The sequence below is a fragment of the Halichoerus grypus genome, chromosome 9, assembly GCF_964656455.1.
Source record: "Halichoerus grypus chromosome 9, mHalGry1.hap1.1, whole genome shotgun sequence".
Lineage (NCBI taxonomy): Eukaryota > Metazoa > Chordata > Mammalia > Carnivora > Phocidae > Halichoerus > Halichoerus grypus.
In genome coordinates, this window is record NC_135720.1 from 142769349 (window position 1) to 142783499 (window position 14151).

At 41.7% G+C, this 14151-nt stretch overlaps 1 protein-coding gene across 1 annotated transcript; it reads right to left on the bottom strand.

Moving 5' to 3' along the window:
* Window positions 1-4830: 4830 nt before the first annotated feature.
* LOC118548374 (uncharacterized) lies at window positions 4831-11952 on the bottom strand. The gene is given in 4 exon segments (XM_036112228.2): window positions 4831-5772; window positions 5774-7775; window positions 10059-10111; window positions 11192-11952. Coding segments are annotated over 2 exon segments (1998 nt in total). The 5' UTR covers window positions 7579-7775; window positions 10059-10111; window positions 11192-11952; the 3' UTR covers window positions 4831-5579.
* Window positions 11953-14151: the final 2199 nt, after the last annotated feature.

A 14151-nucleotide genomic window follows, 5' to 3' on the forward strand; every position in this document is an offset into this window, starting at 1 on the left:
TTATTTATTTGTCAGAAAGAGAGAGATAGAGAGAGAGAGAGCACAAGCAAGGGGAGTGGGAGAGGGAGAAGCAGGCTTCCCGCCGAGCAAGGAGCCCAATGTGGGACTCAATCCCAGGACCCTGGGATCATGACCTGAGCCGAAGGCAGACACTTAACGACTGAGCCACCCAGGCGCCCTGTATTTACATTCTTAATACATTTCACCATGTACATATATATCCCTAAACAATACAGCCTAATTTTATCTGGTTTTGAAACTTACGTAAGCATCATCAGACTAAATGCTTCCTTTGTATCTTCCTCTCACAAAATTATGTTTGTAAGGTTCATCCATATTGTTTTCTGTAGCTCTGATCTGTTGCCAACTGCTGAATAGTATTCGACACTGTTTATCCGAGTTAGTGCAAATGTTCTCTCCAGTTGTTTCCGATTCTTGGCTCAACAGACACCACCACTGTGAAAATTCTCCTACAGACCCTCCTGCTGAACACGCGCAGTGTTTCTCTTGGGTAGAGACCTAGGATAATAGGGTATGTACATCTTTAACTTACTAAAGTCCATCTGACTTCCACAGTATTTCTATCAGTTTAGACGCTCAACAGTAGTGATGAACGTTATTACTTAGCGTCCTTGCCAGTAATCAGTACTTCTTGTCTTTTTAATTTTAGCTATTTTGGTGGAAGATCAGTAGCATCTAATTACAGGGTTGGTTTGCATTTTCCTAATTTCTAATAAGGTTGCTTGCTGTAGTTGTTTTAAAGTATGCCCACAGGGGCACCTGGGTGGCTCAGTTGTTAAGCGTCTGCCTTCGGCTCAGGTCGTCCCAGGGTCCTGGGATCGAGTCCCACATCGGGCTCCCTGCTCGGCGGGGAGTCTGCTTCTCCCTCTGACCCTCCCCCCTCTCATGTGCTCTCTCTCTGTCAAATAAATAAATAAAATCTTAAAAAAAAAAAAAAAATAATAAAGTAGGTCCACAAACTCTGTGGCACTCCTGTCATCAGAAGGTGGTCCAAATACCCTCTCCTCACCCGGGGGCCATACTGACTGGCTTCTAACAAGCAGAGCGAAGCAGAAGAGACTGGTGACATCTCAGCCCAAACACTTCCGGCCGGTCTCCCGTCCTGTCTCACGGACGTCACGGGCATAGAAGTTCTTTCTATATTCTGTATTTTCGTGCTAGTCCTGTGTAGGTTATTTATGTTGCAAATATCTTCTCCCATTTTGTGACTTAGACTCATTCTTTCATAGTGCCTTTTGATGAACAAGTTCTTCATTTCACTTATTCTTAAAATAATCTGTAAATTTAATCTCATTAAATTTATCCATTTTTCCTGTTTAGTGCTGTTGTGTCTTATTCCTTATTCCTATCCAGAAGTCTGCAGTATATTTATTTATATTCTCTTCTAAATGCTTTATACTTTTGCCTTTTACATTTCAGCATTAATGTACCTGGAATTCGTTTCTATGTAGGGTGTATTATTTTTCCATATAGATATCTAATTTGCCAGCACAATTTATTGAAAAGTCCTGCCTTTCCATACTCTTCTGTATCCCATTTATTAAGTATAAAATGTGCTCCTGTTTTGTTTCATTGGTCCATTTGTCTGTCCTTGCACAAATACCACCCTGTCTGAGTTGATAAGGTTTTAGATGAAGTTTGGTTTGTTTTTTGGTTTGTTTGTTTGTTTTGAGGTAAAACTGGTATACAACATTAGTTTCAGGTGCACTGCATAATAATTTGATATTTGTGTACCATACAAAGTTTTCGCCACACTAAGTCTAGTTACCCTGCCTCATCATACAGTCGATGCCTTTCCCCTGTCCTCCAACCCCCTCCCCTCTGACAACTACCAGACCTATGAGATTCCTCCTGCGTGTGTCTGCCCCCCGGAGGTGGGGTTTTGGTGGGACTGCATCTCTGCCTCTCCCACCCACCTGTGATGGCCTTTTTAACCCCTTGGTGTGGACAGAGTTGTTCGGCTCTATCTCACTTCTTTTTCCATGGGCATCATTACTTTGGCTTCCAGGTAAGCTGGACGGAAACAAATGTTCCAGTTTCTCGGACAGATTTGAGTGGCGAGCACATGAGCACGCAACAGCTACAAACCTTCCCCTGGCTTGAAGCCGGATTTAGATTTCCTTTGTAATGTGTTTGCTCTGGGGCTGTCTCTACTCGCCTTCGGGCTCAGATCTGGGCACATCGCTCGGAAAGAAAGACCTGCTCAAAGTTAATGAATTAAGAAATTAGCTCAGTTCCCCGTTTTGGATGGGGGGCAATCTCGCACATGCTGACCATGTGCACCTTCTGAGAGCGTACCTGGCCTACACTTGCAGCTTTCTACGTCCCGTTATTGAGCTACTCCACTGGGACGTCTAAGCTGACCGCCGACCTTCCAGACTGAATGCATGGCCCATGAGCTTATGAAACCAGGTCATTTTCTATTGCAATTTAACTGATGAGGGACACAATCACCCTAAGATCTCTGCTGGCTGTTTATTACCGTTCTCCCCTTTCAAACTATGTCTGCCTTTGCTCCTTCTCTGGAGCATGAGGTCGTATGACCCATTTATGGTCAATGGGATAGGAGTAAAATAATGCACAGAACTTCCAGGTCACACCCCTACTGGAAAAGAGATGTCTTTACATTTCTACTAGCTTGAAAAGGGACAAGCTGCCTGGACGTCGGACAGAAACACACATCAAAGATGGTGGAGTGACATGACTGAGAGCCTGTGTTCTGACATCTTGGCATTCCCCTGCCCAGGTAAGCCTGGGTTGCTTATGTCCACAGTCTGGATGACCACTGCTCTGGGCCTGTTATAAGAGATACCCATAATCCTAATGGAAGCAACCTCTTTGAATACAGAGTCAAACCTGGCTGCTAAGGGGTCAATAAAGAAAATCAACTATGTATAACAATTAACCTCAGTATGTTAAAACTCTCAGGTAAAGAGAAAATGGAAGCAGTGACCTTACATTTATAAAAACGAATGGGTTTCTATTGTAAACAGAGACAGGAAATTGATATTTAGCAGAGACCAAAGTGAATGAGTGATTCAGGAAGTGAGCAGTTATCTCCACAGCAAGCGATGGAAGAAAATGCCAGAATAACTATGTGTGAAAGTCCGGTATCCGTAACTGAAATCCAGTGGCAACTTGCTGGAGAAGATTGAGGATGTCAAGTTAAAAAAATCCCAGGATAGGGGCGCCTGGGTGGCTCAGTCATTGGGCGTCTGCCTTCGGCTCAGGTCATGATCCCAGGGTCCTGGGCTCGAGCCCCGCATCTGGGTCCCAGCTCGGCGGGAAGCCTGCTTCTCCCCCTTCCACTCCCCCTGCTTGTGTTCCTGCTCTCGCTATCTCTCTCTCTGTGTCAAATAAATAAATAAATAAATAAATAAATAAATAAAATCCCAGGATAGTGGTGTTAAGTATAGACATTAGAAATTATCGTGGAAAACCATATCCTATTTGAAAATAGCTATATGAAGAAGAAATAAAGGACTGCTGTACAGTATAATTTTTTGTTTTATTATAATCACTATACATTTTTATTTGTTTTAATTAGTTTTATCTTTTTAAGTTTTTATTTATTTATTTGACAGAGAGAGACGAAGCGAGAGAAGGAGCACAAGCAGGGGGAGTGGGAGAGGGAGACGCAGGCTCCCTGCTGAGCAGGGAGCCCGGTGTGGGGCTCGATCCCAGGACCCTGAGACCATGACCTGAGCTGAAAGCAGATGCTTAACCAACTGAGCCACCCAGGCACCCCTAGTTTTAAATATATATATTTTAAAAAGTAAGTATGGTTGTATATTCATGGATGGAACAAAACAGAGTTCGAAGAGCCATCTTGCAAATGAGATAAAGCACGTGTGTTCATCATGGTCTTGTTACTACAGCACGCTTCCTCAGTCAGTAAAGATTTACTGAGCATCTACTCTATTTCTACTTCTACTTAGCTTCTGTGAACTTATAAAACTCTAAGGTATGGAACCTACCTTTAAGGTGATTATTGAACATCAAGGAACCACTAAGTACTAAAGTCCATGTGAATAAATGCTACAGAAATTCAAAGAAAGAAGAAATGAGTGCTGGGGCACCTGGGTGGCTCAGTCGTTAAGCGTCTGCCTTCAGCTCAGGTTATAGGATGGAGTCCCACATGGGGCTCCCTGCTCAGCAGGGACCCTGCTTCTCCCTCTCCCTCTGCTGCTCCCCCTGCTTGTGTTCTCTCTGTCAAATAAATAAATAAATAAACAATCTTAAAAAAAAAAAAGAAGAGATGAGTGCTGAAAGCAGCTGATGAAGGTGAATCATCATCATCACCATCATCATCATCATCCAAGACTATGTATGTGTTAAACCATAAAATGAAGTTTGAGAGGCAGATATTAGGAAGGTAAATAAGGAGGGTATCCTGATTGCAGTTAGCATATGGTCAAAGTTTTGGGAAGTAGGAGAGAAAGTGGGAACTGCCTGGCTGAAATGTATCTCAAAGGGAGAGTGGTGTTTACTGTAAGGGGAAACAGGCTGAGAAAGCAACAACAAAAAAGTCATAAAGTAGCAGCTTTATGATAGTCTCTTACACTTGTGCTCATAGTTTTTAAATCCATTGCATAATTCGCTAAAGTAGGCTCCTTTTCCAAAACCATTAAATTTGTTTAGTTATCAAATGCTTTTAAAAAATAGTTTGATTATAAAACAATGCATAGGCATTACAGAAAATTTGGAAAAGATTAACTGGCCAACTTAAAATCACAGGTTTCTGAGATAAATCTTCATATTTTCAGGCTATTATCTCTGTAATCACAGGACAAAGACAAGAGACCAACAGACTTTTCTAGATGTATGGGATCTCAAGTTTTATTCTCATTCACGTGGTCTTTACATGTTTAAGGTATGGAAACAACAAATGCATTTTCCAATTTCATCTTTTCTTGGTAACCTGCTCAAGACTTTAGAACTGTTTTCTAGTTCCTTTTCACCTGGGACATGATAGTGACCAATTCAACTTAATAGAAAAAATTTATATTGCAACATTAAATTTGGGTGGATTCTAGGTAAGCCAGCCTTTACCAACAATTTGATTCATTCTTTTTGAGGATTTATCAAACACCATATTCTTAATCAAGACCCCAACCTTCCTACTGCAATAATTAGCATAATTTATACTATTTTATGTCTCAATCTCCTTGAATACTCATGGTATGTTTAATTTTGGAGGACCAATACAAAGGTAATAAATAGCATGTAGTCTATATCTTTATTGAATTCCTAATAACTACTACATCCTCACATTGTAAATCAGACCTGTTGTAGAATAAATAAGTCACAATTTGAGAGTCACATCTATAAAAACATGCATTGGTAATAAATAAAATAAATGTGGATCTTAAAGATCAATTAATCAGGCCTTCCAATTTTTTAGGTGAGTAAGTTAAGGCATGAAGAGGTAAAGTGACTTACCCTAAAGTAAGTAATAGACCTAGTTGGTAATAGAGCTGAGATTGGAACCCAGGATCTTTAAAACCCAGAGATGTGTGCCTCCCACTAAACCATGTGGCCACTCTAATTAACAGTTTTCATGATCCTCCTTCTGTTTCCCTGGGAAGGGTCTCCACAGTAGCCAGACCCTCAAGGCATTCAGAGGATTTCTCTCCAGTGCGAGATTTTTCATGTTGAATAGAAGAGTTTTGTCTAAATGTTTTCCTACACTCAGTATGTATATTTGGTTTCTCCCCACTATGAATTTTCTGGTGTTTTGTAAGATATGTGCTCTGAGGCTTTTCCACATTCATTACATTTGTAGAGTTTCTCTTCAGTATGAGTTTTCTGATGTTTTTTAAGGTCTGTCCTCCGGCTAAAGGCTCTGCTACATTTACTGCACTCATAAAGTTTCTCTCCAGTATGAATGATTTGATGTTGAATAAGGCCTGAGCAGTAACTAAAGGCTTTTCCACATTCACTGCATTTACAGGATTTTTCACTAAAATGAGTTTTCTGGTGATTTGTAAGGCTTGCACTCTGACTGAAGGCTTTCCCACATACGTTACATTTATAGGGATTCTCTCCAGTGTGAGTTCTCTGATGTTGAATAAGTGCTGACCTATCACTAAAGGCTTGTCCGCAGTCATTGCATTTATAGAGCTTCTCTCCAGTATGAATTCTCTGATGTTGAATAAGAGCTGAACAGAAACTGAAAGCTTTCCCACAATGATTACATTCATAGGGCTTCTCTCCAGTGTGAGTTCTCTGATGCTGAATATGCCCTGAGCGGTCGCTGAAAGCTTTCCCACATTCATGTTTTTCTCTGGTATGAACCCTCATGTGTTGTGTAAGGAATGAACTCTGGGTGAAAGTTTTCTCACATTCATTACATTTATATGGTTTATCACCTGTATGACTTCTCTGATGTTGAGCAAGGTATGTCCTTCTGCTAAAGGTTTGTCCACATTCCTTACATTCATAGGGCTTCTCTCCAGTATGTGTTCTCTGATGTCGAACAAGAGCTGAGTAGTTACCAAAGGCCTTCCCACATTCATCACACTCATAGGGCTTCTCTCCAGTGTGAGTTCTCTGATGTCGAACAAGAGCTGAGTAGTTACCAAAGGCCTTCCCACATTCATCACACTCATAGGGCTTCTCTCCAGTGTGAATTCTTTGATGCTGAATAAGGGCTGAACAATCACTAAAGGCATTCCCACATTCACTGCATTTGTATGGTTTCTCTCCAGTATGTGTTCTCTGATGTTGAATGAGGTCTGAACAGTAACTGAAAGCTTTCCCACAGTTACTACATTCATAAGGTTTCTCCCCAGTGTGGATGATATGATGTCGAATAAGAGCTGAGTGATCACTGAAAGCTTTTCCACAGTCATTACATTCATAGGGCTTTTCTCCCGTATGAATTCTCTGATGTTGAGTACGATGTGCACTCTGACTGAAGGTTTTACCACATTCATTGCATTCATAAGGCTTCTCTCCAGTATGAATTCTCTGATGTAGAGTAAGATGCGTGCTCTGGCTAAAAGCCTTTCCGCATTCCAGACACTTGTAGGGCTTCTCACCCGTGTGAATTCTTTGATGCTGAGTAAGGTATGTGCTACGACTGAATGTCTTGCCACATTCAGTACATTCATATGGTCTCTCCCCACTATGAATTCTCTGATGTTGTGTAAGGACTGAGCAATAACTGAAGGCCTTCCCACATTCATTGCATTTGTAGGGCCTTTCTCCTGTATGAGTCTTCTGATGGTTTGTTAGGTGGGAACTCTGGTTAAATCCCTTTCCACATACATTACATTTATAGGGTCGCTCTCCAGTATGAGTCCTTTCATGTTGAACAAGAGCAGTGTGGTCTCTGAAGGTTTTCCCACATCCACCACATTTACGAGGTTTCTTTCCATCACACTTCCTTTGTATAATTAACTCTGAGTTTTGTTTGAAGATTTTTCCATGTGTACCATGTTCATGAAAACACTCTTGTATAAGATCACTCTGTTCTGAAACTATTGATTGTAGAGTGAAAACTTTTCCAAATTCATTAGATTCTGTATCTCCTTCTTTGGCAGGAATTTCCATACAGGTGACTTTATCGTGTCCCAGATACTTCTCTTGGTTTAAGTGCTGATTCTTAAACTGTTCTCTAGACCTCCAGGTATCTCCCAGTAGAGACTTTCTCTTTTTAAGTTCTGTGTTTATTCCTCGGGATGGGCCTTCTTTGAAAATGTCCTGCAGCTCTATTGTTGATTTCTCAGCTTTAGGTCCAGACTTGCCATCTAAAAGACATAAAAATACAAATCCACTGTGTCCAAAGCTGGAAGAAGAGAAGGTGTTCGGTGAGGAATGGGGTAATGAAATTGTAATACTGAGAATATACAACACAGGGGATATAAATGTAACCTAGTAATCCAGGGAGGGGTTAGCTGGAAATGCTAGTGGTGTGAAAGAGTCTGATTTAAAACAAAGTAATCAAAGAGAATGGAACAGACATTGTCGGGAGAGAAGGTGATTTGGGAAAAGGCTAAATTGTAGAGATTAGAAAAGAGAAAAACATGAAGATGAACGGGTATTAAGAAAGGAAACTATTATCCTAAAGCCCATTAAGAGCTCTTTAAATGTCTCTTTAAAAAAAACTTTTCTTTTGGGGCACCTGGCTGGCTCAGTCAGTGGAATGTGCGACTCTTGATCTCGGGGTTGTGAGTTCGAGCCCCATGTTGGGTGTAGAGATTACATAAAAATAAGATCTTTGAAAAAAAAACCAAACTCTTCTTTTAAATTTGGTTTTTTGACTTCCACAAAGCAATACCTTTACCTACTCCCTCTTTGTTGAATAACTGCTGCTGACATTATTGCTTTACATTTAATGAAAGAAGAGCAGAAACCAGGTCTAAAGAAAAAAAAGGTTGAAACAGGAGAAATTTACTTTTTTGAAATGAAAAATAATTCTCACGGCTTTCCAATGATATGTATTTCTTTTTTACTCTCGGTCATGGACAGAAAAGATAAGGAACATTAAGCATAGAGGACAAAAGAGAGATGACCCTTCTTTTTGTATATCAGCATATCTAGAAGTTGTCTTTAACTATGGGTTCATACTTAAGATTGAGTTACTAATATGTTGATTGAAAGTTAAGTGTTTGTGTGTAAGGACATAAGGAACGGGTTTCACTGCAGGATTACTGGGCAGGGGCCTGGCTGTTTCATTAGATGACCCCCCAAACGTTGGCACCTATAGCATTTTATTTTGGGCTGATTAGTTTCCCCAGAATGAAATACTTCGACCTTGTACTTGGGGAGGAGGTGGTATGTGGAAGCCTGACTGCCCATCTTCTGAGTCAACTGAAAGGAAGAACTGGGGGGAGGGTCTCTCTATTCAGTGAGTAGATTTTTTTTTAAGATTTTTATTTTATTTATTTGAGAGAATGAAAGCGAGAGAGATCACAGAGGGAGAGGGAGAAGCAGACTTGCCGCTGAGTGGAGAGCCCCATCTGGGGCTCGAGCCCAGAACCCCGGGATCATGACCTGAGCTGAAGGCAGAAGCTTAACTGACTGAGCCACCCAGGTGCCCCAGTGAGTAGATTTTTTAAAAACATTTTGTTTATTTATTTAGAGAGAGCATGAGCAGGAGGAGGGGCAGAGGGAGAGAGAGAATCCTCAAGCAGATTCCCTGCTGAGCTCAGAGCCTGAAACAGGGCTCGATATCACCACCCTGAGATCATGACCTGAGCCAAAATCAAGAATCATCCTCTTAATTGACTGAACCACCCAGGTGCCTCAGTAAGTAGTAGATTTTCACTTAAACATCTGTTTTCGGTGTGAACCCCAGATCATAGCATGTAATAAGCAAACATTAAACATGAGGAATTAATTATTTTATTAACTGTACTTCTAACATTGAACATTCATTCCTCATTTAACTAGTTTATTATTGCTTCTCCTGCCCCCAAAGCCTTTCTTGCCTTCCTTATTTTGCCCAACTAATTCTTGACCATATTTTAGAGCCCCACTCAAATTACACTAGTCCCGGGGCGCCTGGGTGGCTCAGTCGTTAGGCGTCTGCCTTCGGCTCAGGTCATGATCCCAGAGTCCTGGGATCGAGCCCCGCATCAGGGCTCCCCGCTCTGCAGGAAGCCTGCTTCTCCCTCTCCCACTCCCCGTGCTTGTGTTCCCTCTCTCGCTGTGTCTCTCTCTGTCAAATAAATAAATAAAATCTTAAAAAAAAAAAAATTACACTAGTCCCATGACATTCCTAACTCTCGTTTTCCTGATCTCCCACAGTATTTACTGTACTGTTTTAACTTCTGATTTTAGTCCTTAAAAGCAGTGCCTTATACTGTTTATCCATTATGTTGTGTGTGCATATGCGTGTCTCCAGAGTCAGCGTTTCATGTCTTAGAGGAAGGAAACTTGAATGACTTTTGTGGGTTTGGAGTTAATACTTAGTGAGTTTATGCCAAGCTGACTCACAATATTGGCATAGTTAATCCTCCTAACAAGCCTGGGAAGTGGAAAACGGAATCTTTACTTTGGGAGAGGTTCAGGGTGTTGAAGTCACTTGCCTCAAGTTACACACAAGCCCGAATTCCAGAGTCCAGGGTTCATCTCTGCTGCCCTAGGAAGCAGATGGAGCAGATGCTAAAGGTTGAAGACAGAAAATCCTGAGTTTTAATCCCAGCTTTCTACTGACTATCTGTGTGACATCAGGGGAAGCCCCCCATTTGGCCTCTTTCCAATCCTCAATATTACTTATAGCGTGATTTTTTTTTTCAACTCCTTAAATTCTTCTCAAACTTTTTAGATACAGGTCCTTCATGTTTTGATCCATTGCCAACCCAGCCTCGCCATTTGTCACTCTCACACATGCCTTATATCCAACCACACTGTGTCTACTTCCTAGACATTTATCAAATTTCTCACGTCTCCGGGCATGTGTTGATCTTTTATCTAGAACTCCCCTTCTGCCACCTACTGTTTGCTGAGCTACTTCCAGCTCACTCTTCAGGACTCAGTTCTAACATCATCTACTCTAAGCTCCTTATCTATATTCTCATTGCCTCTATAATAATAAAATAATTCCTATAAATAATAACAGCTGATACTTAATCATGCTTAGAACCATCACTGTTCTAAGTACTTTACATGTATTTAATCACTTAATCCCTTACTGGAACTCCAGGAGGTAGAAGCTATTATTATCTTCATTTTATGAGTGAGGAAAAGGGGCATAAAAGTGTACAGTCCCACGCAGTGACCTCCAGCCACGTGACTGCCGAACACTAGAAATATGCCTGCATTAAACTCAGCTGTGCTGCAAGTGTAAAATACATACCAGATTTTGAAGATTCAAGAGAAAAAGGGAAAATATCTCAGTAATAAAGTTTTATTTTGATTAATCGTTAAAATGTTTTAGGCATATGGGATTTGATAAAAATATTCTTAAAATTAATTTTACCTCTTTTTCATTACTTTTCTCGAGCATGACTAGTAGAAAATTTAAAATTACACATGTGGGTTGCATTTTAGTTCCACTGGTCCACGCTGGCTTCAAGACATGAAGACATTTGTGCAAGGCTGCAGAGCTAGTATGTGGCAGAGCCAGGATTAAACCCAGCCTCAGAGCCCCCTCTTCACCACTGCTCCCATGCTGAGTCTGCATTACCCCATCACAGCACTCACCAGTGTCTTTACTAACCTCTGAGCTTCCGGAGATTAGAGACTAGAGTCTTTAACCTCTGAGCCCTCAGCTCCTGGCAGAGTGTCTGGTACACAGAGTATGCCTGATGAATGTCTGGTGAGTGGACAGATGCTGGTGGTCTTCTTCTGAGAATGCCGCAATGACAGCAGGGTTTTTATTTTTTTAAGATTTATTTATTTTAGAGAGAGAAAGAGAGAGAGTAGGGGGAGGAGCAGAGGGAGAGAATCTTCAAGCAGGCTCCCCGCTGAGTACGGAGCACAACATGGGGCTCGATCCCGTGACCCATGAGATCACAGCCTGAACTGAAACCAAGAGTCCAACACTCAACCGACTGAGCCACCCAGGCGCCCTGACAGCAGTTTTTCAAGATTAGTCTGGCCACCCTTTTTTTTTTTTTTTTTTTTGCACCTAAACCCTGGAAATTATTTAAAGAAAAAGGTAAGATAAAGCCACCACCCTAATATTTGGGACAGTAAATGTTTGATAGTACCTACTTTTCAAATAATCACAGGCATAAGAGCTAAGAGGGATAGTCAACCTGTAAACCATAAGCACCACTGAGGAGACAATTTTTCACAGATACCCGCTGTTAAGAGGCACAAACAAACCATGAGAGGAACCCGAGGAGTAGTCAGAGAATTAGGCGAATCAGAGCTTCACATTGTCACGCACGACCTGAAAAGATGGTTTCACAAAGGACAGTGCTCTCAATTTTATCTGAGAAGAGAAAAGGGGGTTAAGGAAATGCCATCAGATTCTTCTGGAAGGAAAGGAGTAATGTCCTTTATAAGCATATTTACAATACAGTAGTGAGAGACAAATTATAGAGCATATAGATATGGCAGGGATGCTGGACTTATGAAACTGGGAATTAAAGCTACTATGATTAATGTGGTAAGTGCTCTAACGGATAAAGTAGACAGCATGCAAGAACAGATGGGCAATGTAAGGAGAACCAAAAAAAAGCAAGAGTTTTTTTTTTTAAGATTTATTTATTTGAGAGAGAGCACGAGCAGGGGGAGGGGCAGAGGGAGAGGGACAGAAAGAATCTCAAGCAGACTTGGCGCTGAGCAGGGAGTCGGACGTGGGGCTCAATCTCAAGACCCTGAGATCCTGACCTGAGCTGAAATCAAGAGTCGGACACTTAACCAACTGAGCCATCCAGGTGCCCAACATGCTAGAGATTTTTTAAAAAACTAACAAATGAAGAATGCCTTTGATGAACTCATTAGTAGACTGGACACAGTTAACGAAAGACTCTCCAAGAGGATATATCAATAGAACTTTCAAAAACTGAAAAGCAAAGAGTATAAAGACTGAAAAAAACAAACCAAAACACCAGACACTTGTGAACCTTGTCCTATGTATCCCTTCATCTGTCTGTTCATCTGTAACCTTTATCATATCCTTGATAATATACTAAACTGGTCAACATATGTGTTTCCCTGGGTTCTGTGAGCTGTTCTAGCAAGTGATGGAATCCAAGGAGGGAAGTCATGGGGGCCATGTGAAGTGGGGGCCGTCTGTGGAGACTGAGCACTTACCCGGTGGTCTTTGCTAACTCTAATTAGTGTCAAAACTGAAGTGATTTTTAGGGTGCTCAGTTGGTGTCACAGGGAATTGCTTGGTGTGGGGAAAAAAAATCCCCCACATTTGGTGTCAGAAGTGTCCTCTGTGGTAGTCGTGTGAGATTACGGGAGAAACCCAGGAGTGTGTTTGGTAAAGGAAGATAGACCTACAACATATGTGTCTACTGTCCAAATAGACTGCAATTACCAGTTTGTATCACAGAAAAAAATCTTTTCCTGGGCAGCAACACTCTTTACGAACGGGACTGAGTTGGACTGAGCCAATACTTATATTTCAATTTGATCATTTTTATGAAGAAAAGGCACATCTGACAATTAGAATAATGCCAACTGATTATCTTTCTCCTTCCAAGCATCTTTAGGATATCTCTGTTTTGAGTAAATGACTGAACTAATAAACTTTTATTCTTTCAACATATATTTATTGAACACCGTGCTAAATACTGACAATACTGTGCTGAGCAAAAAACCTGATAGTACCTGATCTCATAGAGCTGAGTGTCCAGGAGATAAACAACAGTCACACAAACACACACATAATTGTAGTGGTGACAAGTGTCACAAAGAAGAGTCATACGACGCTATGAGAGTCTCTAGTAAGGCCATCTGACCCGGCCAGGGTTTCAGGAGAGCTTATTTGAAGAGACAATGCTGAACTAATTTCTGAAGGATGCTTGGAGTCCCCTTGGCGACAAAGCAGAGCAAACAGGAAGTGCAAGGAGAGGTGGGGAGGGTGAGAAACAGAAGGAGGCCAGTGTGGACAGAGCTCCTCGGGCTGTCTGTGCTGAATGGGGGCGGGGGGGACAGAGGCCAGCTACAGGGGGCTCACAGGCCACGCAGAAGCATTCAGTCTTCAACCCGACAGCAAGAAGCAGTCATTTCAGAGGAGGAGACGGAAGATGACAAAGCCACATCGGAGTGTTAAAAAGGATCTCTCCGGCAGTAGGCAGGGAGGTGAAAAGGCCAGAATGGACATGAAAGAATATTTGTGTGGATGCCCCAGAAATCGAGGCAAGGTGAGAATGTGGATTCGAGAGACAGCAGAGACAGAAAGCAGTGATGGATTTGCAACATACGGGGGAGGGACAGGCCGTGGGGACACAGTGGGCAAGAAGGGACAGGAACGGCGCACTTCTGGGTTTCTGGAACTTCTCTAACACGACCAGCGGATGCGGCCTCTTCACCATGACGAGGCTCACTGATGGACAACCAAGTGTGTCTCTTGGGTTTTTTATGTGATCGCTGCAGAAGTGATTAAGTTCTTCAGGATGAAGGGAAATGATACCAGATGGAAATTCTGATCCCCCAAAAGAACTTAAGAGTACTAGAAATAGTAAATATCTGGGTAGATGAAAATTTATTTTTAAG